Source organism: Hyla sarda, chromosome 3 (genome assembly GCF_029499605.1).
Source record: "Hyla sarda isolate aHylSar1 chromosome 3, aHylSar1.hap1, whole genome shotgun sequence".
Lineage (NCBI taxonomy): Eukaryota > Metazoa > Chordata > Amphibia > Anura > Hylidae > Hyla > Hyla sarda.
In genome coordinates, this window is record NC_079191.1 from 85,674,309 (window position 1) to 85,701,370 (window position 27,062).

At 41.9% G+C, this 27,062-nt stretch overlaps 1 protein-coding gene across 1 annotated transcript in view; it reads right to left on the reverse strand.

Moving 5' to 3' along the window:
* Positions 1-1,242: 1,242 nt before the first annotated feature.
* The window catches only part of SPHKAP (SPHK1 interactor, AKAP domain containing), a 335,807-nt gene continuing 309,987 nt past the window's right edge, over positions 1,243-27,062 (reverse strand). The window contains exons 7-12 of the mRNA XM_056564531.1: positions 23,204-26,621; positions 14,812-14,988; positions 10,892-10,981; positions 9,600-9,646; positions 8,323-8,507; positions 1,243-5,361 (exon numbers count right to left, since the gene is read on the reverse strand). Of these exons, the coding sequence (XP_056420506.1) occupies positions 5,218-5,361; positions 8,323-8,507; positions 9,600-9,646; positions 10,892-10,981; positions 14,812-14,988; positions 23,204-26,621 (4,061 nt within the window). The 3' untranslated portion in view covers positions 1,243-5,217. The remainder of the gene's footprint in view (positions 5,362-8,322; positions 8,508-9,599; positions 9,647-10,891; positions 10,982-14,811; positions 14,989-23,203; positions 26,622-27,062) is intronic.

Genomic DNA, 27,062 nt, shown 5'->3' on the forward strand with positions numbered 1-27,062 from the left:
CAGACATCCTGATGATGATGTCATCATAAGTGGTTAATTCTTGTAGAGCAATGCGCTCCTTACGAGTAAGGTTGTCCGACTTGGGGGGGGGGGGGTAGATATGGTGTTGCCAAGGGAGATGAGATCCTCCTCCACTGCGGCCTGGAAAAGATCCATACCGTCAGTGCGGGAGGATAAAGGATAAAATGAGGGATTTTTGTTGGCATGCATGACATTTTTAGATACAACCTCAACTTGTTGAGCGTCATGGGCATTCAGCTCAGTGAGTTGACTCAAAGTAATCTGGTCAGAAAATGATTGTCCCTGAAATTCATTATTAACATGCATATGGGAATAAGAATCAACTTTTTCAGTAGAGTCCTCACTAATAAAATGTTTTCTGACGGTGAGGTTGCGTACAAAGCGATTTATTTCACAAAGGGTGCCAAACACATTAAGTCCATTGACCGGTGAAAAGTTCAACCCCCTGGCAAGTAATGAGATTTGATCCGGGGAGAGAACTCTACTAGACAGGTTCATCACTGCTAGTTCCTCCGAGCCTGACTGCAAAGGCGTGGAGGATCTTTTTCGATGTTTCCTGCCCCCCCTCCTTATCCTGGGTTTTTTGTTTTGCGCTCCGCGTTTTTTGGCTGAGCTGCATGGCGTTGAGTGCCCATGGAGGTATGGGGGGCAGTAGATCCATCAGACTCTGTGCTCTCACCCTCGCGATCAGAGTCCATCTCAGAGGAGCTGAAGGTAACTTTCTGCAGGGGTGTGCGTTATACTAAATAACAGTATTATTTCACTAACCCAGCACACACCCTATGAGTGTTACAGCAAGGCAAAATGTTCTACACCCCTATTGAGGCTCTCTGTAGGCAGAAATAGCAGTTTTTAATAGCGATTTGCCATAAATAAATTCGTACAGAACCAAATTTTTTTGAAAAATTTGCCAAATTGATTTTTTCAAATATTCGCTCTTCTCTAATTATGACAAAGTTGAGGATTTAGCTTGATTGCTTCTGTGGACAGGTGAGATAACAAACTGATATTAGAAACACTCTTTTGAAAGGGGTATTCTGGCTTTATACATCTTATCCCCTATCCAAAGATCTCGGTGCCATTTTGTAGTACAAGTACGTGTTTCGGCGTGGGAGCCTTCCTCAGCTGTCTGCCTAGGCAGACTGCTGAGGAAGGCTCCCACGCTGAAACGCGTACTTGTACTACACTATGGCATAATAAATCTTCACTGTGCATTACTGGTGAGTAATGGGTATCTTTCTAACTGTGGGTTTACCCTACCTCGTGCATCACCTCAGATTCCACAGAAGTGTTGACTTATCCCTATATTGAACTAGCTCAATATTTTGTTACTAAGCAACAGAAACATGCCGCATCAACTTATTGTTGATACAGCCAGTTTAGCAATGGCAACTATACCATATGAGTGGATTAGAGAAATGGGTAAAAGACACTGCTTTGGCTGAAATGCCCTTTGAATGGTCCTGATAATATGACATGTCTCTTGAAAAAAGTTGGTAACCTTCTTTTTAGATAATCTCTGCAGTCTGCCTCCAATAGGCAATCATGCCATGCTCCAGTGCATTGACTATAATACATACCATGTGTTGGTATTCAGGCCATGAAATCATACACACACACATCAATAATTTACACAACATTTATTTATCACTTTAGCTCCATAAATAACATCCCAGAAAGGAGTTGGCAAAACTATGAAGATTCAGATCCCCTCGTCTGTGAAATGGGCAAAAATAATAATAAAACCTTTAGCTGCCAGATCAGATTTGAGATGTCTTTTTGTTTGGCAAGCGTGAATCAGGAATATACAGTATTATCATGAATGTGTTTATGGGTCTTTGGCCTCTTCGGTGAGTCAATTTACCAAACATTGATTTACAGGGGTTTTATACATCTATACAAATAGGTTTATACAGAGAGTTCTTTAATTTCATACAAGGTATTATGCACATCCATATATCAGCCTATATGGGTGTAGTGTATACATAGTTTGGTTGTCTTTTTAGATGAGAAAGTAATAAATAAAGATTACAAAATTGCTGTTCAATCTGTACTGAGATTGTTGTCCTAGTCTGGGCCTCTTCTAATGGTGTACAGATCTTTAAGGTGGCTTGAATATTTTTCCAATGACTGAACCCAAATTAGGCTATTTTCACACACAATATTTTGGGCCAGTTTTTAAGCAGCTGTTTTAAACCCCCCCAAAAAGCCTACAAAAAAATAAATAATAAAAGCATTGAAAAATTAAGCTAAAAATATGTTCCAAAATACTGTGTGTGAACATAGCTAATCATTGAAGCAATCAAATATGGAAGATCAACTATTCTACAGATATATAAATCATATCAATCAGCATGTCTCGAGCTCATTTGTGTCAAGAAAAGGTGCCAACTGTTGGCAGACATTAACCTAAACTGGTCTTTTTTCCCCCATTAAAAAAATTCTAATGCATGGCCAACGTTACCTGTTATAGAAAGAAAAAGGGTCTGTGGCTTGATAACTGTGTTTTTTGACTAAGATTCCCTAAAAAATGAGCAGATTATGGGATGTCCTGGATATAGAACCCAGAGCGGCTGTAATATGAAAAAGAAGTATTATACACAGATCTCTTTGAAATAACTTGGTTGCTTATGTATGAGGTTTCATTTATCTGCATTGGAGGCTTTGTTTGAGCCTTTGTCATGGATTCAGAAAACACTGCATGCATTTTAATTTTTTTTTAGAATCATGCAAAATGAGGGACACCAGATGGAAACCCAATGGATACTCTTAGTCAGTAGAGTCTCTTGGGATGTGTTGGTGTCTGTCGTGCAGCAGACTGTCTGGCTTCCTTTATTTCTTAATGGATTTTGACACAGATATGAACCCAATCCTATATAGATTTCACCGATCCTCTTTATATAGGCTTCTAGATAATGGTCTAGAAGAGTTGACCCCCGTCTGTCTATTAATTCAGAATTCCCTGTTTATGTATCCACATTAATGTCTGAAATTCCTTCCTTGTGTGTGCTAATCCAAGTAGGTAAAGAAGGCACTCGGCTTTGACTAGAAGTTACCATGTACAACACTGACATGGAGAGAAGGGATCATGGAAGAAACTTCATATACTGGGCTCCATGAATTCTGAAGTGTCCAACTATAGATGTTACTTTATGCCCTAGGCAATATATTACTGTTCCAACCAACGAAATACTATGCAGAGAGGAGAAACATTTTTGAGCACATGCATGTTTAATTATTTGGTCGGAGATGTGTTCTAAATTATTGTGCTTTGGACTATTAGGTGGGGAGATCGATGACACTGAATTATTTCCCAACGTGGACCCTCAATGTGAGTCATTTTTAGTTCTGTATCTATCTGTAGGTAAAAATGTATCACATTTTTCCCACATTTCCTGCTGGTTTTAAAGAAAAAATATGGCTTGTTAAGAAAAAGGCAAAACGGCACATAAAAAGCCAAGATGCAGGCGGCTACACTTTAACACATAGGTGAAGATTAAATCTATAGATCACTGATATATCTGATGGTGAGATGGGTTCTACTCAAAGAACCTGATACCAACAACATAGTGTACAGCTGCTTAATGTAGTTGGCAGACTCCATTACAGGAGAGGGATTAACCATAAGCTGTTTCGTTTACCATTGATTTAGCAAATATAATGGATTGTCACCTCCGTACTATAGGTCAATCTGTGCACACTGCAGTATATCTACATTGACGCCTCCACCGCTTTATAACATAGTAAAACTACACATGACGTTTACACTGTAAATCACTCAGACGTTTCCCAATATTCACAGCTGGCTATCAATGACAACACAAAATCTCACATATAAAGAAGTAGTGTTTGGAGAGAACCAGATGATCTTTTCTTGATGAAAACCTCCATGATCCTACACATGAAGTTCATTTGGCAAGAAACATTTTAAGCGTATCTATATGTCCACGTGCAATATCAATATCCATTATAACTCAGCTATATTGTTAGGTTCATCACTGTCCCTACACAGTCCGATGCCACCAGCACTATGGAATCCCCACCCAGATGGAGGCTCTGTATGCTGCGGGTGCTGACTAAATCGGTTGGCACTAGGACCGCTCAGACATGAACTGTCTCCATAGAAATTCTGCCATCTGCATAGTACAGCAGAATCCCATTGAAAACAATAGTAGACAGCTGCCCCGGAATTTCCAAGCAGACTTTCTCCTCTTGGAAATTCAATAGTGTGAAAGTGGCCTAAAGCCATGTTAACATGGTAATTTAACAGTTCAGCAGAATCCCATTGAAATCAATGTGAGTCTACTGTAGCGGAATTTCCCAGCGGAATTCTGCTCTGACACTCCTCCGTGTAATTCCATCCAGTAGCATTACAATGGGTGTATAGTGCAGGGCAGTGTTTCCCAACCAGGCTCTCATCACAGGGCAGTACTGCAGCTTCTGCTCAAAGGGAACATCTTTTTTAAATTTTTTAAACAAATGTAGACTTTTTTTTAAATGGATATTCTTTAAAAAAAATAAAACCTTCGTTGGGTTTTTAAGAACATTTTTGGGGTGTCATTGCCAATAATCACCTACTTTTATGCTGTGTTCACATGTTGCGGCTAATTACAAAATCGCTTTTGCTGTGAATTACCCAAATTGCATAAAAAATACTGCGATTATGGATTGATTATGCAAATGGTGGTAAATGCCATATATAGCTGCAGTACCGCTAATTAGCCACAAAGTATGAACGCAGCCTTGTACTGATCTGGTATACAGCCTAATAAATAGTGTGACATATGGAAACACAGGTTGTCATATGGAGGAAATAATCTTGTTTTGTGCTATAATGCAACGCGTCAAATTTCTCCACGTCTATCCAGCTATTGTGCTTTCTTAGTTCCAGTACCGGGCCAATATCTTCTGCATACCTCGTTCAAAGTTAAATACTACAGGCCTTAAAATGCGCACAAAGTCCAACTAAACTCCACCCATTATATACATACACAAGTATATATGTGTACTAGAAAAATATTAAGCATGACCCACATGCCTGAAAAACTGTATCTATTTCATTCTAAATTTACAATCTGTCAATCTTCTTCCAATAACGGTATAAAATAAATGGAGTCTGTTTGCGTTGTAACATAGGCTGGGGAGTCCAGACCATACTGAGCTCTATGACTGTCCTTGTCGCGGCTGTGAAGGATCCTATCCCAGTTCCAAGAGCCAGTCGAAAAAGCTTGGTGTATCCTCCCTCCTCTGCTCCTGCACCTTGCAGTGAAGGATGACGGCGCTGAATATATCCCCAACTTTCCAGGACTTGGCTTGGACGAGCCGTGTGACCTCCAGGAACTTAACAGAATAAATACAAATATAGGAATTAATTGAAATGCCGATATTTGCATTAGATATTTATCTGTGGTTACATAATATTTGTTTACATTTATATACTTAAATTATTTTTTTAAACACAAATTGTTGAACGTGTTGTTTTCTTATGAGGACATGCTCTTTCCATCTGCAACTATTGGGGTATAGAGACATCTTACAAGGGATTTGTCACTAGAGAATCCCCTCTCTGAGCCACTGGCAAAAAGTGTCTCTTGCTTTGGTGGATTCATGTATTTCAAGGTCAATAATTTAACAGGCTCTTATACTGATGTGCTTTATCCAAAATATCAAGTATTACAACAAAAATCTAAATGAATTCTAACTACCTAATGTAAGTTTTTGTAAATGTGCTGAGAAGCAATAGATCAACGTACAACATGTGGATGTGCCGCCAGGTCTTATTTTTCTTTCTATATATATGTTACATTTGTTCCCTAGCAGAAAATGCTATGGCTAGGACCACTTGGAAATGCATTGTCTCCATAGATGGCAATGCATTTCCAAGCGGATTCTGACAAAATAATTGATTTGTCAATTCTTTCAGCAGAGGCGGAATCAGGATTTCCGGGTAATATGTTTCCGATGCGGTGATTCTCCTGTGTTCTCTGTGCAGCAGAATCCCATTGAAAGCAATGAGACTCTGCTGCAACAGAATTTCCGAGCTGACTTTTTTCTACTGAATTCTGTTTGGAAATAGCTCTGGTCCTAGCTTCCTCTACACTGGGAGCCCATGGTAAGGTGAACTTGGTGATCTGCTCACACTGGTGTGGCACTGTGTCTGTTAGGTGGCATGGTAAAGCGCAGTGGACTAGGTCAGGCAGTAGTGGGGCTGCTGGACCACTGGGTCATTTCTACTATGGGAACTGCAATTTTGGTGGTTGTGGTCTCCACTCAGCACTATGCCATTTTATGCCTAAATTATTTGGCCATAAGGTGACAAGGGGGCTTGTACAGTTTGATCAAAATAATTTCTGACTACCTGGTGTTAGTTTTTGTAATTGTGCTGAGAAGCAAAAGATCCACCTACAACATATCTTGTGCGGCCATGTTGTTATTTCTGAATTTGCTTTCAAATAATACTTCATGTTTAAAGGGTAGCTCCCACTATCCCTTTTTTTCTTTCTGTCCCTGCCTATTGCCCATCTATCCCTAACCCCCTCCCTGCCTTATTTTTTTTTTACTATATTAAAAATGCTTTTTTGTCTGCCTGGTAGTGTGCTCACTATCAGGCAGACTTCCCCAGCAGGCGTGATGTCACTGATGCCTGCTGGGGGGTCCGACTTCCACCCTTAGTTCTACTATACAGGGTGCCTCCAGCTGTTTCACCACTACAACTCCCAGCTTGCCCTGACATCTATTAGCTGTCAGGGCATGCTGGGAGTTGTAGTTGGGAAACAACTGGAGGCACCCTGTGGTGAAAACAGTTTCAGCCGCAACTGCCACACATCCCGCTCCCCCAGACCCCGCCGCTCAACACCCCCCCACTCCCCTCCGCCCGCCCGAAAAAGACATTCCGCTCCCCCAAACTCCACAACTCCGTCACCCCCAGACCCCGTTGCGCAACTATATCTAGTATCTAATATCTAGTATCTAATATCTAGTTATGCCCTTTGGGCTCTGCAACGCCCCTGCAGTCTTGTAGGACTTTGTTAATAAGATCTTTCGGGACTTATTGTATACCTGTGTTGTGGTCTACTTGGATGACATCTTGATTTTTTCCTCTAACTTAGAGGACCCCGCAACTCTATCACTCTATCAGGGTAGTCCGCATAAAGTTCACCTTACTCCGGGAGCCGGGGCCGGCCCGTGAGGCCAGGGAGCTTGCGTGCATCCTCTTTGTTCAGTGCGCTTGCTGCCTCCTGTCTGATTGACAGGCAGGGAGCGAGCGCAACCTGACTGAATTCAGACTGATGCCCGGCCGGCATTGGTCCGAATTAATCTGTGACGTCACAGCAGGCTGCATCTGGCCACTAGGAGGGAGACCTCTAGTGGCCGGATATCAAAATAAAAATAAAGTTTTTTAATTAAAAAAAAAAACTAAAAACTAATTAAAGTATATTAGAAATATGTTGTAGTACATCAGTACTACAACATATAAAAAAAAGTTCATGACAGTGCCCATTTAACATTTTTGTAGGATACAGTGGATGTTGAGAGAATATGGGATGTGATCATTTTAGAAGGTGCTGCGCACCCTGCAAGATCAAATAATATGGGCATCACTAATAGGCTGTGAGCCAGCATGGTACATTACACGAAACGGCGTAGCTGACCCTCTATGCATGCATTATCTCTATCTCTATGCTATTATAATATTAGGTGGGCATTTCTTTACATTTTGGTACAAAACACTTTGGTTCAAAATTACATTAATGTGTCCATAAGAGTAAGGGGCTAGAAAACATTTACACAATGTTTTAGTCTACAATATACAGTCTACATATGTTGGTACGGGGTATAATATGATTTTTATTTATTTTATCATTTAAGTTTGAATTGTGTTTATCAAAGATGTGTAAAATTGTTAAATTGTAATTGTAGTGAAAAGGTTGAACAGTCTCAATTTACAATTTCATGGAAAACCTCCTGGATACACAGCTCAGAGTGTTGTGAAACAGGAAGTTAAAGGGGTACTCCACTGCCTCAGCGTTGGGAACATTTTGTTCCGAATGCTGGATGCGGGCTGCGGGGGTCATGACGTCCTGCCACATCCCCTCAATGTAAGTCTATGGGAGGGGTTGTGGCGGCTGCGTCATGAGGGGTGTGCCTGTGACATCACGACCCCTGCAGCCCGCACCCAGCGTTTGGAACAAAATGTTCCCAACACTGGGGCAGTGGAGTACCCCTTTAAGTGCAGAGCAGCACCAAGTTTAAGGAAGCCTTAATAAAGATTAGATACAAGAGGCAACGATCAGACGTTACCTTCTGGATCCTGCTTTCCTGAGATTTTCTGAAGTAGACAGTAGGAATTCCGAGCTCTGAGGCGGCGAGCCACTGCAGAGTTATACGTAGTTCACAATCGGAACAGTCTGAATCCAGGTCAATGTTTAAGACAGAGACTTCACGCTGACAGCTGACAGTGCCGACTGATAACCCGGAGGTACATTCTGAAAAGAGAAGCAATTACCACCAGCTCCAGGTATTGTCTAATTGAACTAGTTATGGTGCAAACATATGACAACTTTCTTCAAAGACAACATAAAATAAAATAGATAATGATGTGGGGCTGGAGAAATGGCACATATGTCATAGCTGGACAGTTAGCTTTTACTGGAATAGTAGTACACTTTACTGGTCAGCCCTTAACTGGGGGTGGGGACCTCACCCAGAAGATCGAAAAATCCATTAAATCTATGGTCCCCTAATAGGTGAGGAAAAATGTAACCTATAAAAACAGATACCACACTTAATCTCGACCAAAAGACAAATACATTTATTTTTTGAGCCATTCTTGGGACATTTTATCAAAAAGTTTTGGGACATTTAGGTCCAAAAATTGGTTTGCAAATTGCATATTAACATTTGCTGTGACAAAAATTGACAAGAAAAACAGGTAAAAAGTTTCTAAAACATTGTTAAAAAAAAATTCTCAAAAATAGTTTCAAATGCCAGAAAGAATAAAACATCTGAAAGTCTGACACTTTTTTTTTTTTTTTTATAAAGGGGGGGAAATGAGTCTGAAAACACTGTGCACACAGCCCGAATGTGAACCTTTCAATATTATATGCTGACAACGTGGTTTAAATTGAATTGTTTGCTATGGGCCCTATTGGTTTATATTGCTCTGTGTGCGCTCTGGTCTTTAAAGGGGTATTCCGGTGGAAAACTTATTTTTTCAAATCAACTGGTGCCAGATTTGTAAATTACTTCTATAAAAAAAAAAAAAAAATCTTAATCCTTCCAGTACTTATCAGCTGCTGTATGCTCCAGAGGAAGTTGTGTAGTTCTTTCCAGTGCTCTCTGCTGCCATCTCTGTCCATGCTATGGGGATTTGCTATGGGGATTTGCTTGTACTCTGGACAGTTCCTGACATGGACAGAGCTGTCAGCAGAGAGCATTGGTCAGACTGGAAAGAACTACACAACTTCCTCTGTAGTATACAGCAGCTGATAAGTACTGGAAGGATTAAGATTTTTATATAGAAGTAATTCATAAATCTGTTTAACTTTCTGAAGCCAGTTGTGTGTCAAGTAACTCACCATCTGGATTCTCCTCCAAATCCTTGGTAACCGTCTTCTCTGGTTTTCTAGTAAAGAGAGATAGAGAAGGTTATTACAGCAATGCCAAGCTTAGGGCATTAGATGGTAAAAGGGTAAAAGATTAGAAACAATGGCCTGCCTTTTATTCTAAAAATTATCCAAAGCCTGTGTCTGGCATTACAGCCTGTTCTAATGCAGAGAATGACACTTAGCTGCAATATTAGACTAAGCCTATGTACTAAAGTGTCACTGTTTCTGGGGGGAAAAAAGTGTATCCCTTTTTTTTTTTTTTTTTTTTATAATCCTAAAAAATCTCTTCAAATACAGTGGTTAAATGGGCTGTCCCGAAGTCAAAACATATTACCTATGCACAGGATAGGTGATAAGTGTTTGTTGGTGGTTCTATTCCTTGGACCTTCACGGTTTGAATAGGCCTGCAGTCAAGCATGCATATTACTGCTCCACATTATTCCTTTCCCTTCCTGGGGGTGGGGGTGGCTGGTGCCTGCTTTTGATTCTGTCAGTTCGGGTCATTAATCCCAAGGTCAGGCCAAGACTTGTGTCTGTATTACGCACATGTGAGCGTGGCCTGAGTTTGAATTAAAAGCATGCATTGCCAAAAGAAAGTCTCCTGGTCTCAAAGAATTGGACTGCTGCATAAGAAACATCAGTACTGGCTCCCAGTCTTATTTCTATGCCGATGACTGCACAGGAGACCGGCTGTCTGTATGGGTGAAAGATTATGGATTTGGGCTGACTAGGCACACTTTCCATTTACCCATCTGCCATTTGCCAGCGAAGCCCTGGTGGGGGCCGTTTAATTTTAATACATGGCCCTATGAATTCTGTTCATGCCTATGTTAAATCCTTCACCCATTGAATGCAATCAAAATAATAGAATAATAAATACATTGCTACAAAATGCCTAAATAACTCTACCTGGTAGTTGCCTAAATGATACTAGTCAGTCACTAAATTGGGCAATGTAACTGGAGCCAGCACAGTTGCCTTCATATAGATTTAGTGTGGTACCCAGACGATCAGGCTCAATCGAATGCCTTCCGGTAGTCACAAGTGCCCCATGTAAACCTATATGCTGCACCCCCTATTGTCAAATATAACTTTAAAATGATGGGTACATAAATCACATGAAGGTTATGGGTACCCATAAGTACTACTGGCATTTATTTTGCCGCTTGGGAAGTAGATCCTTTGACTTCACACAACAATCATTTTAAGAATGCATGTCAATAAACATTGCTAATAAAAGAAGTAATATAATATATACTTACATATCTGTTATAGTGCCAGGGGGGGCAATTTCCTGAAAGGCATCTAGATCTACAGCGCCTATACTGCTCCTTGTGCTGCCGTTACCATTACTGTACAGAAAGAACAGACACAAGGGTTTATGAGACAAAAGCTATTTTGGTTTCTTCTATCCTATTCTGGTTATAAGTCTTCCAAAAATAAATCCACTGCACTCCAAGGCAGAATAAAACTGTTCAACATCTCTGTTCTGCGTTAAAGTTGTAAAATTGCTATTCTATGGAGACATTCCCCAGTCTGCTATGTCCCCCAAGTTATTTACTAAAGAATTATTTCTGTAAGCTGCCATAGATTCTAGTCATGAATACAGCATAGATTATCGATATGTCAGGCTGGAGGCAGGTTGTCCCTGGCAGGGGATGGACCCAAAATCCGACTGGTTCTTCAAGGCTTCACCGGGATGAAAGACACAATTTCTGCAGGAGTACTGTGATAACCTTTTTTTTTCCAATGTGCCATTAGTATACACGGGCAATATTAGTTACACAGTTTTAGGGTGTGCAGGACAACGCGTTTCCAGAGGGGATTCCTCTCTTCGTCAGGTCTGTTTAGTTATTGTAAGGTGATAGTATTTAGACAGTGTGGGGGCGTCAGAACTTTCATATTTTCGTGGGTAATTGAGGTCAGTGGGGGCTGGTGTATGAGGTCAGTCCCCGTGATCTCGGGGGGGGATTTGCTACAGAGTTTTACAGGGTTTACCTATACCATTGGGAAATTCTCTCCAGTGAAATCAATAGGCCTGTTTGGGTCTATGGCAAGAAACGGAGCTTACATTCAAGCTAAGCCGCTTTAGGTCTGGCAGAAGCTTGCATGGGAGACAGGAGGTACATGGTGTTTGGATTGGGTTACTGTGTAATATTTATCTCTGATTGATAGCAAAGGTCAATAGGTAAAGTGGATAATGGCCTGGAAGAAAGTAACTAATAAACTTTGTGGTTACATTAGAACATTTGTGGTTAAGTATGATTGACAGTTGAGAGGAAGTTTTTATTAATAAGCCTGTGGTTACATTAGAAGGTTTGTGGTTACAGGGTAATACAAGGCAGGTTTAAGCAAGAAAGGATTGTAGTGATTTGCAGAGGCCAGCATTGTACTGATGAATTGCTGTGGTGTATGGACTGTGTTCTTTTTGAGGGGTTTATGGGAAGGATGGATTATGGGGGGTTAGGAGTGTATGTTTTTAATGACAGTAGGGGATTGTTAATTACATTGTTAGCTCTGTGGCATCATTTAAACCATGCGGTTGGATCGTTCCCAGGTGGTAAATCCAGTGTATTTCTCATTTCTTTAAAGCTGAAAATCTGTCATTCCTGTGTGCTGGGATGTGGTCAATGGGGCATATAGTAATGGGATTGCTTATGTACGGATGTTTTTCTGAGCAATGTCAAATACACTGCAGAAACACTCCTGTGTGACCCTGCCCTCTAAGTATATTTTCTAGAGAAATATTACCACAAGGCAAAAGTGATTTGACCTATAATCCCAATTGAGGTGTTTTCGGAAGATTTAAAGTCTTTAGGTTGTGTTCACATTTTAAATTTTTACAGCATTTTTCATACATTGGCCCAGATTTATCAAAGCTCAATCACAACTCAACTTTCACCTTACCAGAGCTTGTTAGCTTAGCTGTGATTGGTTGTTATGGTAAAATCCCTCTATTTTTCTCTCACACCGTTTGATAAATATGGGCCATTGTTTCTACATTTTGCTGTTTTTTTACTGTGACAAATTTTTTACCGTGACTAATTTTTTACCGTGATTTGCACAATTACAGTAAAATATCCCCATTTTTGCCAGGATGTTGGGAAAATCCCAACAAAAACAGAAAAAATTCAGCAAAAATATGCAATTTGGGCAGGTCCATAACCATATATCCTGATCCTATGGAGATAGCAGCATCCTAGGGAACGGCAATAGACATCATGTGACGATCATGTGACACAGGAAATAGTGATGTGGCTTAGATCGATTGGATGGTAAGTGAAGGGGAGTAAAATGATGTGGCAACTCCTAATTGGTGAAAACGGGAACATCGGAATCGGAAGTGACATCATGATAAAAGACTATAAATAGCCAAACCATCAGCATGGTCGCCAGTAGCCTCATGTACCCTTGACAAAGCCAGTAATCTGGCAAAATGTTGGGGGGAGGCTGGTTTTGTTATTTTAAAACAATGGGCGCTCCATTAGACTAGCCCGTTAGAAGCTGGAATAATATACACCCAATGGTACGATAGAGAGAGCTGTATAGCTCCATTTGGGAAGATGTAAGAAACCCCCCAAGTAAGAAGGTGTGAGAGACTGCCCACTGATCTGAAAAAGTACATTGTGGATGTATAATTAAGTGGGATAAGAATTAATCCCAATACAAAAGCATGAGAGACCATTGGTAATTTTAATCACGTGTGTTTTCTATTATTTTTTATCACGTTTAATATACACAATAAAAGTTATATTTTAGTGAGTCCCAAATAGAGGGCTTCTTTTCCCTAGGGGGTCACCCTAAAGGACACCGAATATTAGGCCCCTTTCACACTAAAGTTGTTCCGTTAAAAGATCTGTTATAAACATCCATTAGAAAAGCCTTAAAAACAGATGTTAAACGTCCGTTACAAAGTCCCATTTCAGTCTATGGGATTTTTTTATTATCCGTTATGACCCGTTATAGCCCGTCATAAATAACGGATGTAATTTGTGACGGAGGGAAAAAACTTTAATGCACAAATTTTTCTCCCATCACAAGAAACGGGTAAATTAGTGGCCGTTATTTTTAACATTGAAGTCTATGGCAAACGGATGAGCCTTTATGTCATCTGTTTGCACCTGGTTAATAATATCAGTTATTACTAAGCATGCTCAGAAGAGGTGACATCAGCAGACTCCTGCAGTGCTGAGGGACTACTACTACTCCCATCATGGAACAGACTTGTTTCCATGATGGAAGTAGTAATTCCCAGGCTGCAGGAGTCTGCCGGTGGCTGGGGAGGCTACATTAGTGTTTGTACTACTACCCCCATCATGGAACAGACTCTGTTCCATGATGGGGGTTGTAGTACAGGGGCTGAGGGATTGATCGCACCAGGTCTCACTTCTGAGACCCCATGCGATCAGAAGTTATTAAGCAGGAGAGCGGGCGGCATGGTCTGCAACCCTGTGATGTATCGTGTGTTTTTACTTTCATTTTTAAATCTGCCATGGGGAGCCCTGAATGGCAGGCACCGAAGAGCCAATCAGGGCTCCTGGCAGGGTTTTTAAAATGAACATTATGAGTGGCAGCAGGGGCCATATGTATATTAAAAGCGCTGTGGGGGGCAAGATATATAGCGCTGCAGGGGGGGCAGACATATAGCCTATATATCTAGCCCCCAGCGCATTTATAGTATGGCCCCCCAGCGCAATAGTAAATATATAGACTCCCACAGCCAGGGAATTACTACTCCCATCATGGAAACAAGTCTGTTCCATGATAGGAGTAGTAGTAGTTCCGGCTGTGGGAGTCTGTCGGCAGAGGTGTTAAAATGGCCGTACATGAGGGATGTTATAATGGGTCTTAATTGATGAATATACCCGTTATTTTGACGGACATTATTCAGCCGTTAGCACCCGTTATTTCATTCGCTATTATACATCCGTTTTTACACAGATAATGGATGTTTAATAATGGATGACTACTCATAGTGTGAAAGGAGCCTTACTTCTTTAAAATATGAGAATTGTTTTGTGTTGTAGGAAAGTAAAACATATAAATAAAGTAAAGAGCCTTTCCAGCAATTTCTATGGATTTTCCACATACTGTTTTATTCCTGGGCTCATGTTATCATATACAGTAGCTAGTTCAGTAGCAAGCAGAGATGGTGTATTTTGTATTCACGCTGCTGTGGTACCTTGTGGATCGTTCACTCAGTTGTAGAAAGCTGCTGGTATCGTCTGGGATTTCGTCATCGTTCGCCAGCTGTGACCAGCTACCTGTGCTGTCCTCACTGCTGCTCAGAGGAGTGGGGAGCTCCGGCCTGGCCTTCATGTCTGCACACCTCTCACTACACTGCTTTGACTGGTAGGACCTGATTTACAAAATACATGTTACAGGTATATACATTACAATGACGTGTAGCAACAATGGGGAAGATTTATCAAACTGGGTGAGAGAAAAACTAGAGTGACATCCCCAAAGCAACCAATCACAGCTCAGCTTTCATATCTTAACGAGTTTTGGTAAAGTGAAAGCTGAGCTGTGATTGGTTGTTGTGGAAAAGTTCAGCACTCCAGTTTTTCTCTCACACAGTCTGATAAATCTGGGCCCCAGACCTTAGTTTTCTGCAGATCTACAGTATGTTTGCATCTGAAGCAAAAAATGAAACAACTTTGCAAATAATCTTAATTAACCCCTTAAGGACACATGACGGTCATGTGTTTTACCGGCCCCCCGCAACCATCTGGAGCGGAGCCGGTGCCCGATGCCTGCTGAAATCGTTCAGCAGGCATCGGGGCATATCCCCCAGGGGGGTCATTATGACCCCCCATGTCGGCGATGGCCGCAGATCGCTGGACAATTCAGTCCAGTGATCTGCGGCGGATTCCGGGTCAATCGGGTCTCCAGTGACGGCCCCGAACAGCCAGAGCCAGCAGGGGTGAGGTGGCACTGGTGCCACCTCACGATCGCCCTGATTCGTCGGCCGGATTACCGGCCGACCAATCAGGGCGCCTGCTGCGGGTGTCACTCCCGCAACCCGCTCCGCCCCTCTTCCGGAGGACGTGAGCGGGTGCGGGACGTGCACCCCGGGTGCTGGGGACCCCGATCCCCGGCGCCCCTGTTGGGATCGGGGCCCCAGGAGCAGCGGCGGCGGCGGGACTGACACCATGCGGCTGGATCGTTGGAGGTGAGTGACAGCCTCCTGTTGTTGCTTAGCAACAGCTCCCAGCATGCAAAAAGGGCATGCTGGGAGCTGTAGTTATGCAACAGCAGGAGGCAGACCACCACAACTCCCAGCATTCCCTTATGGGCATGCTGGGACTTGTAGTTTTGCAACAGCTGGAGGCACATTCTTTCTATGGAAAAGTGTACCTTCAGCTGTTGTGTAACTACAACTCCCAGCTTGCACAATCAGCTAAAGTGCATGCTGGGAGTTGTAGTGGTGCATCTGGTGGTTGCATAACTACAACTCCCAGCATTCCCGTTGGCTGTCGGTGACTGCTGAGAGTTGTAGTTTTGCAACAGCTGAAGGCACACTGAGTTAAGTAGCAAACCAGTGTGTCTCCAGCTGTTGCATAACTACAATCCCCAGCATCCCCAGCCAAAGTAGTATGCCTCCAGCTGTTGCATAACTACAACACCCAGCATGCCCTTCCGCTGTCCGTACATGCTGGGGGTTGTAGCTTTTGCAACAGCTGAAGGCACACTGGTTGCAAAACACTGAGTTTGTTACCAAACTCGGTGTTTCACAACCAGTGTGCCTCCAGCTGTTGCAAAACTACAACTCCCAGCATGCACTGATAGACCATACATGCTGGGAGTTGCAGTTTTGCAACAGCTGGATGTTCCCCCCCCCCCCCAATGTGAATGTACAGGGTACACTCACATGGGCGGAGGATTACAGTAAGTATCCGGCTGCAAGTTTGAGGTGCGGCAAAATTTCTGCCGCAGCTCAAACTGCCAGCGAGAAACTACTGTGAACCCCCACCCGTGCGACTGTACCCTAAAAACACTACACTACACTAACACACAATAAAATAAAAAGTAAAAAACACTACATATACACATACCCCTACACAGCCCCCCTCCCCAATAAAAATGAAAAACGTCTGGTACGCCACTGTTTCCAAAACGGAGCCTCCAGCGGTTGCAAAACTACAACTCCCAGCATGCACTGATAGACCGTACATGCTGGGAGTTGTAGTTTTGCAACAGCTGGATTTCCCCCCCCCCCCCCCCAATGTGAACGTACAGGGTACACTCACATGGGCGGAGGATTACAGTAAGTATCCGGCTGCAAGTTTGAGCTGCGTCAAATTTTCTGCCGCAGCTCAAACTGCCAGCGAGAAACTACTGTGAACCCCCGCCCGTGTGATTGTACCCTAAAAACACTACACTACACTAACACACAATAAAATAAAAAGTAAAAAACACTACATATACACATACCCCTATACAACCCCCCTCCCCAATAAAAATGAAAAACGTCTGGTACGCCACTGTTTCCAAAACGGAGCCTCCAGCTGTTGCAAAACAACTACTCCCAGTATTGCCAGATAGCCGTTGACTGTCCAGGCATGCTGGGAGTTTTACAACAGCTGGAGGCACCCTGCTTGGGAATCACTGGCGTAGAATACCCCTATGTCCACCCCTATGCAAGTCCCTAATTTAGGCCTCAAATGCGCATGGCGCTCTCACTTTGGAGCCCTGTCGTATTTCAAGGCAACAGTTTAGGGCCACATATGGGGTATCGCCGTACTTGGGAGATATTGCCTAACAAATTTTGGGGGGTATTTTCTGCTATTACCTTTTCAAAAAATTTAACATTTTTGGGAAAACAAGCATTTTAGGTAAAAAAAATATATATTTTTTCACATACGCAAAAGTCGTGAAACACTTGTAGGGTATTAAGGTTCAAATTACCCCTTGTTACGTTCCCAGAGGGGTCTAGTTTCCAAAATGGTATGCCATGTTTTTTTTTTTGCTGTCCTGGCACCATAGGGGCTTCCTAAATGCGGCATGCCCCCAGAGCAAAATTTCAAAAAGCCAAATGTGAGTCCTTCTCTTCTGAGACCTGTAGTGTGCCAGCAGAGCACTTTTCACCCCCATATGGGGTGTTTTCTGAATCGTGAGAAATTGGGCTTCAAATTTTGGGGGGGTATTTTCCGCTATTACCCTTTTTTAAAATTGTAAAAATTTTGGGAAACCAAGCATTTTAGGTAAAAAATATATATATTTTTTTACATATGCAAAAGTCGTGAAACACCTGTAGGGTATTAAGGTTCACATTTCCCCTTGTTAAGTTCCCCGGGGGGTCTAGTTTCCAAAATGGTATGCCATGTGTTTTTTTTTTTGCTGTTCTGGCACCATAGGGGCTTCCTAAATGCGGCATGCCCCCAGAGCAAAATTTGCTTTCAAAAAGCCAAATGTTACTCCTTCTCTTCTGAGACCTGTAGTGCGCCAGCAGAGCACTTTTCACCCCCATATGGGGTGTTTTCTGAATCGTGAGAAATTGGGCTTCAAATTTTGGGGGGGTATTTTCCGCTATTACCCTTTTTAAAAATGTAAACATTTTGGGAAAACAAGCATTTTAGGTAAAAAAAAATTTGTTTTTTTACATATGCAAAAGTCGTGAAACGCCTGTAGGGCATTAAGGTTCACGTTACCCCTTGTTACGTTTCCCGAGGGGTCTAGTTTCCAAAATGGTATGCCATGTGTTTTTTTTTTGCTGTTCTGGCACCATAGGGGCTTCCTAAATGCGGCATGCCCCCAGTGCAAAATTTGCTTTCAAAAAGCCAAATGTGACTCCTTCTCTTCTGAGACCTGTAGTGCGCCAGCAGAGCACTTTTCACCCCCATGCGAGGTGTTTTCTGCATCGGGAGAAATTGGGCTTCAAATTTTGGGGGGTATTTTCTGCTATTACCCTTTTTAAAAATGTAAAATTTTTGGGAAACCAAGCATTTTAGGTAAAAAAAAATATATATTTTTTTTACATATGCAAAAGTCGTGAATCACCTGTAGGGTATTAAGGTTCGATTTACCACTTGTTACGTTCCCTGAGGGGTCTAGTTTCCAAAATGGTATGCCATGTGTTTTTTTTTTGCTGTCCTGGCACCATAGGGGCTTCCTAAATGCGGCATGCCCCCCAAAAACCATTTGTCGCTCCTTCCCTTCTGAGCCCTCTACTGCGCCCGCCGAACAATTAACATAGACATATGAGGTATATGCTTACTCGAGAGAAATTGGGTTTCAAATACAAGTAAAAATGTTCTCCTTTTTACCCCTTGCAAAAATTCAAAAATTGGGTCTACAAGAACATGCAAGTGTAAAAAATGAAGATTTTGAATTTTCTCCTTCACTTTGCTGCTATTCCTGTGAAACACCTAAAGGGTTAATACACTTACTGAATGTTTTTTTTGAATACTTTAGGGGGTGTAGTTTTTATAATGGGGTCTTTTATGGGGTATTTCTAATATGAAGACCCTTCAAATCCACTTCAAAACTGAACTGGTCCCTGAAAAATAGTGAATTTGAAAATTTTGTGAAAAATTTCAAAATTGCTGCTGAACTTTGAAGCCCTATGGTGTCTTCCAAAAGTAAAAACTCATAAATTTTATGATGCAAACATAAAGTAGACATATTGTATATGTGAACCCCAAAAAAATATATTTTGAATATCCATTTTCCTTACAAGCAGAGAGCTTCAAAGTTAGAAAAATGCAAAATTTTCATTTTTTTCATCAAATTTTGGGATTTTTCACCAAGAAAGGATGCAAGTTACCATAAAATTTTACCACTAAGTTAAAGTAGAATATGTCACGAAAAAACAATCTTGGAATCAGAATGATAACTAAAAGCATTCCAGAGTTATTAATGTTTAAAGTGACAGTGGTCAGAATTGCAAAAAACGCTTCGGTCCTTAAGGTATAAAATGGCCTGGTCCTTAAGGGGTTAAAGAGAATAGGTCACCAGCAGCATAAGGGAGAGAGAGACACAAATGTCAGCATTGTGTTATAGACGTCGTGTAAATGTACACTTTAGTAGGAGTGCTTACATCAGGCTGTGTAGAAGTGCGGCTGCCCAGCAGAAAACAAGGCCTCTGGGTCACTGAGACATGTAGCCCACAAGCTGGTCACAGTCTATGTCTTCCATATCACTATTATGGACATTTATCAACGGGTTTAGTCAGGTTTTCTTTACTATAATTGTCGCAAAATTGTTGCAACTGCGACTACGCGATTTTTCGTGTGACATTTTGACTGGAAAGCGAGAAAAGCAAGTTTTCCAAAAATTTACTACGTACGTGATAATAAAAAAATGGACTACGGGTAGTCTGGTATTTATTAACTGCGACAGTCGCAACTGCGCAAAAAAAAGTCGCAACAGGGTTAAAAATTGACTAAATTTACTCCAGCTCAAACATGGAGCAGAAAAAGCTACTACCAAAGTAAAAAAGGAAAAATTGCTTACGTGAAAGAAAATTATCAACAGGCTGAAACCAGTTGATAAATAAGTCACACATAAGCAAAAAAAAAAAGTAAGGAAAAAAATTACTAAAAAAAAGAATACATAAGCAAACATTGATAAATGTCCCTCTATATTCTCAGGATGAATTATACAAATATCCTTTATTGAATAGTTATCATCTGAATGCATTTTTAGGCCAAACCTAGCCTCTTCCTCAGGTTTACTGTGGGTGAGCAAACACCTGTATGCTGCAAGCAGATGTGGTAAGGGTATGATGAGGGCAGATGGAATTACCCTAGGGGCAGATGGCAATAACCCCTTGTATTCATGACACCAGGGCGTGGTTTATCCTCTACACCACCCAAAGGCATACCACTGAATCCTGGGCTAGGCACAGGGGAAATTAATTACTCCAACGCCAAGTTACGGAACAACGGCAGCTTTACTGAGTCAGACAGGTGTAAAAGTCTATATTGCTTGGCTGGGCCCACGGAGGTGACCAGTGACTTCAGAGACCACTGGGCTTGCTGGGACTTATGGTGGACTTGGACAATTTGATGCAGGGCCACGCTGACTTGAGACAGATTGACTTGGACTGACTTGACTGAGAATGACTATGACAGACTTTACCCCGTTTGTAGCTTACCAGTGTGGTGTCCCAGTACCGGATTGCATCCGTTACCTTGTGGTGAGGTCCCCAAAGTCAGAGTCCCTAGTTACCAGTGGGGTCCTCATCAATAGTTAGCCCCTTGTCACCCCTGTAATAATTAGAGTTATTCAGATTTAATGTGTAAATATGTAAATAAAGTATACTTACCTTGTTGTAGTGTCGCAGGACCTGCGGGTCACGGGATGCGTTCCAAAACTCTATGGTTCATGGTTCAAGGACCTTTGGAGGAAGTCAGGTGATCGCCCACCATGCATTGTAACGGTGAGTGACAGCTGACATGGACCAATCCAAAACGGCCCTGCCCATATAAGGGAGCGGCGTCCATTAATCTCAATCTTTCCTCGTGGGCTGCTGATAGAGGAGGATCTGCGCAGCTGTCGTCAGCAGTGACTAGGCCCAAGCCTTGCGGCAACGGCCATCTTACTAAACTGTGAGTTACCTCAATCCCTCTTAAGTCTGCAAGATCACCGGACCTAAACAGACCCCTAAATCCGGACGGATCTCTGCATCTCTTCTAATTCTGCTAGTCATTGGATAAGCTAATGGTCCGCGGCATCTGTCAATCACTGCCGTATTACATAGAGACTGTATTGCTAAGACTGTTGCTGTTAATTGGATGTACCGCAAGTACGAAGTTCAAGTTCATCTCTATTGTGGACCTTCATTCATTTAAGCACACACCTATCGTTTCTGGGAAGGGTGGCGATAGGCCGAAGATTCACCTCAGAGTATTAACCTGCACCCTGGCATCACGAGTGACAGGGGTTAAATTAACCCCTCTTATGCCAAAGCAACACCCCAACTACACTACACCCCAAGGCTGCTACCACACCAGGTTTTGACTTGAACCTGGGGGGTAGTGGACTTGTGGATCCGTGGCTGAGTGGTAGATGTTAGGCCTCTTTAGGACATCAGACACTCTCTCAGGACTTGGCCTTACTGCAACTCAGCTAAGCAGGTAAAGAGAGAGAGGAAGCTCCACCCAGGGCTTATATGGGGGAGACTCAGGAGGGGTCACATGGTCACTGGTACCTTCCTTGGTTACAATCACATGACAACAGTACTTAAAGGCATACAACAATTATGTACATTGCATTGGATAACACATACATTATTTAACTGTTCGGGGCACACAGGTGAAGGGGAGGCCAAGGGATCACGGAATGGAGTATGCCTGACAGAGTAGCAATGGTACTAGGGTGCAACTCCTGTACTGGGCCATTACACAGAGTTGACCCGGTAGGGTAGTGTTCATTGCTGAGTCATCTTTGCTTACTGCATACAGGGGTTTGCTCACTTTACTTCCTCACAACATGTTGCAAGCTTTGTAACTTATAGAGGGTAAATGTCTACAATTCAGACCACCTCATCTACAATACTACATCTTCATGTTTTTTTATTTTCTTTATGCTTCCATAAATCTTTTTGATTCAACTCTCTACTGTCACTGGGTTGGATTGATGTCTGTCATATGGAAACTGGCAGTGTCTTACCCATAAGGTCACGGTTTTTCTCTGCAAGATTGGAGTACCATGGGACCTTGGCAAACCAGCTGTTTTCTAATACTGGTACCCCCTTACAGAGGGATGATACACTTGCATTTAGATGAGCGGCCACTATATACAGCTTCCTCTGCCTTTTTTCTCAATCCCTTTACAGGGACCTCGAGTCTCTGGGGTAATACACGAGGCACCATCCTCAGGTCTCTCTTTTTATTTTTCTCTGCATAAAATTTTTTAACAGTCAGAATTCGGGGTCTTAGTTTTCAGACCCCGACCGACTGTTAGCGGGAAGAGAAGACAGCTTCCACCCCTACATTTCAAAACTTTTTAAATTTCTCTACAACTTGTCAGTTTTTTTAATGAAGTGCAGTGACCATTTAAATATTCTGCTTGTGGAGCAATGTACAACATCCAGTCCCACTGATCCCACAGATCTAGAAATATAACTATAGCTATAACAATGTTAGTTTTGTGCCCGATATCTTCTGTGAACTCTTTCATTATGCAAGTGTTTATGTCATTTGATTAAGTATTTTATTATTTCTTCTATTCTCCAGCAAGAATAGCAAGTGAAATAAAACTCTTCTCTATTATACCATTAAATGTTCCAACTAAAAACAGTTGTTCAATTAATATTAGTACAAGTGGTAGATGACTTACACAAGATACTGCAGGGCCATAAAGTGTTTATTTTTCCACTCTGGACTAAAGGGCCTTGTACTGTTTGTACCTTACATAGTTTCTTGACTGAGCAACTGACATAAGAAGAAAATTCAAGGTTCTTTACATATGTAATGCAAATACAGAATATAAATATATACATGAGTCACGAGTATTGTATCTGTGTCATATGAAGCTGTATCACCAGTATCTCTCATTTATTAGATATCTATATTGATGAGAAAAAGACAACTTTTCATATATTGTAAATAAAGTAGCACTAGTACCTGATGCCCACATGGCGGATGCCTCTTCCTTCAACCTGTTTTGAAAAGTCTTCAAGACAAGGCATCTCCTTGGTTAAATGGACATCATCCTTTCCATCTGTCTCGTCCCTTTGCTCTGGTTCGATTTGTATCAAAGGCACCTCCATGGGTCCACCAGAGGCACCAAGCTGGTGAAGTTTAGATTTATTTACACCTATTATTTCTTGAGCATCCATAGATTTGCATCCACCTTGAATATTAGTTTTAAAGCTTTCCTTATTTGTGCTCTCATATGAGTCCTGATGTTGAACTAGCAGAGATTTCCCCCTCTGAACAATGTCCACAGCCAGTTTGCTGGCATATCGGTCTACATGTGCTGGTGAACCCTTGGGTGATGAGGATGCCTCTGCATCTACACTGTCCGTTCTGTCTGCAATGATTTTATTTTTGCGCATCAAAGCCTCAATGGAGTTGGACCAGGTTTCATGGATTAACATATCTGTAGCTCGGTCAGTGTGGCAACTTTGGTATAGACAAGAGTCTGACTTGCAGAGGTTTGTGGAAGAGATAGAATTTGAAAGTTGAATGTTGAGAATATCACATGAGCCTCTCCTTGAACACCCATCTAGGGAGTTTGCTTTAACTGGTGTATTTACAGTCAGTCGTGCACTGGATGTTCTGGTACAAGGCATGGAGGATTGACGGAAACAAAAAGGAGTGCGAGATGGAGGGGGCATTAAATTGTTGGTCCATTCTGCAGTATTTCTGCTGGAATACATTTCCTTACTTTCTTTGTCTATTTCCTTTAACATGTAGCGGTAAAACTCTTCAGTAATACTCTCTGTGCTGGACTGTTTAGAAAGGCAGGTAGGTCTCACATTCAAGTGGCTGTTTCTCCTGGAAATCTGCTGCAAAGCCGAATTCAGGATACTATTTGCATTCTTTCCAGCATAATAGTCAAGTAAAAGCTCAAATTCTCTTCCTTCATTTTCCATCTGATTTACCATAAATCTAGAAAATTCATCAGTGATGCTTTCACAGCTGGACTGTTTGGACACAGAACTTGTCCTACTGAATGGCTGTCCTAGCATGTTTCCAGGGCCTAATGTGTTGACAAGACTTTTGGCATCTAAATCTTCCTCAGGGATACTTTCATAGCTGGATGCTTTACCTCTGCTCCATCTGTCGCAGTGTAATCTGTTTCTTGATAAGTTTTGCCCCTGCCATAGAGATTCTCCAACTGACGACTCTGTTAAATTCATTATCTTAGAAGCCACTTCATTGGCAAAAGCACTGACAGGGTCAAGGGCGTCATCGAGGTTGATGGACTCATCCACTACGCGGTTCATCAGCCTTTCTTTAAGCTCTGGGTGCTCGTCTGTCTTCTTCTTTATCTCACTGAGTCTTGGAGGCCTGTGTCTTCTCACTACTGCCCCACCCGAGGAGGTATCTCTTTTCCTTTTCACTGTTCTGCAAGGTGTCAACAAGCACTCACTGCCCTTTGCCCATGCACAAAACCAAGGCTGCTTCCCATTGTAGTTCTCTAGACATATAGCAGCTATTTCAGTGGCCATAGAAACCACAGTTTCAGCCAAATCATCTGCAAAGTCTGTTAAACAGTAATCGCTGATGGGGTGTTTTAGTGGGAGGACAGCTTGAGAAGGGTGCAACATGTTACTACTTCCTAATGATAAATTCATAGAGAATTCTTTGGCTATATGTATCTCATTGTGGAGTGTATCCTGACTTCCTGAACTCATACCTCCATCCATGGATCCTTTGTCTGACACACAATACCTACAGTCATCGTCCATAACAATACTTTCCCTGGCTCTTTGATCATTGTGGTGACGCTTGTAGCGTTCCCTTCTCTGACACTGCTTACTGCATTGCGTCTTAGTTTGAGCTTGACTACTTCTAGGGCAATATGTCTCTGCCGGAAGGGTATTGCCTTCATTCACTTCGGTTGAAGGCATCTTGAGTGGATTTGGTTCAATTCCTGGCTCAGCGCTGCTACATAAAGTGGATACCTGGTTCTTATTCCTGTGAACAGGTTCATCCCCCTGACTGTTTCTTTTCTCTAAACCTACAGATTTGGGAATGTCGTCTAATATATTCGAGGGCAAGTCCCCGCTTTGCACAAGATCACTCATCTTCTTACAAGTAAAATGCATCACACTATAAAGAAGTTCAGTTGTGGTTGCCACAAAATCATTGGGTATAGTGGAATTTTGCTGAACTTCAACTTCTTGCACTGTCTTCTCAGCTGAATGTCTTAAGATAGTGTCCGATAAATTGTGAGCTAGGTCATCATTAACCACATCTCCCACATGAACAAGTTTAGCAGAACTTACACTGCACAGGATTTTCTCATTTAAAGACTCTATAAACTCCCCCACATTCTTATATTTGCAGGGGCTGGTCAGTACCAGAGCTGCCTCTTTTAGGAGGGCCTTTGCAATGTTATCTTTGAGTTTTTCCATGCTGGTTCCCAAGGCAATGCTGCAATGTAAAGCTACAGCTGATGATGCATCAGCTGCCAACAAAAGTCCATTAGATGTGGTTGGGTAATGAGTTTGTCTTTGTTCACCTAGGCCACAAACAGCTACGGCACTTGCCATCCGAGTCATTGCACACAAAGCAGATGGCACAGAAAATTCATCATCCTCTATACCACTTGGAAATCCTACAATATCTGTGATGTGGTCTTCCACTCTGTAGTTCTCTACTACCTCCTTTTTTTCGTTATGTCCTGAATTGTTTGGGTCAGAAGGCTGTGGATTTGAAAGTGAACCTATTACAGATGCTGCACAGGCTAATGCTACTTCTAAAGTACTCTGTGTGGAGCCAGTATTCTCATCTGCCCAATGGTCAGAATTGTTTGCAAGGTTCTCCTGCTCGGGCCAATGCGATTCATCAATCCATTCTGTTGGGCTGTCACAGCTGTCCGGGCTCTGTACTATAACAATTTTTGGTAATTCGTTCCATGACCGAGATACAGCAGGGGAACCTTCTTTAGAATTCAACGTGGAGAGCACAGAGTCACCAGCTGAAATGCAAAGAGATGCCTCCTTGGCGAAAGAGTTGTCAGATTGAGACAGCCTAATAAATGCATCTTGTAGTACACATTCTGCCAAGTTGGTGGCATACTGGCCTGTAGTTGCAGGGTCTTCAAAAGATTCTAAGCATTGATCACCCTCACACGATGCGCTTTGTCGTACTTTACTTTCTATGTACTGACTTTCCTCTCTTTCATTTTTACACTCAAGGTTTATTTCCACCAGAGAAGCTCTCCTTCCTGCAGAGTTTCTTTTCATCTTCACTGTAGACTCAACAGCCACATTCTTTTCTTCTTGCCTAAGATTTGTCATTCCAGTTTTTTTGTTCTGAGAATTTTGAGCTTCGTTTCTTTTTGCTTTCTTGATATCATCAGGAGGCTCTGCAATGAAAAGTAAAGAAAAGTAGGTCAGAACTTCTAGTAAAAACACGAAGATCACAAGACACCACTTGAAATATGGGATAATGATTGTCCTATTAAAACCAGTTCTATCCCTGACAATAACCTCTTCTGCTCCAAATTTAATCTTAGACTGTAGATATTTTAGGAAAGGTTTTGATGGCAACACTCACACAGTTTTCTATATTTTCTCTTTGTGCTCAATTGTACAAATATGGTCTCCAGAATAATGAATTATCTATAACATGAAAGGAATATACTGGAATCTACATACTGTATGGAAAAGTTAATGAACCATGAAGGTTTGGATCCCATGAAAGGTGACTGAAATATGTATTCACATATATCTGAGGTATCTCAAGCAAGACACATCAATAATCCTATCCAGGTAGCTAATTTATAACTAGAACAATTTCTGCACTT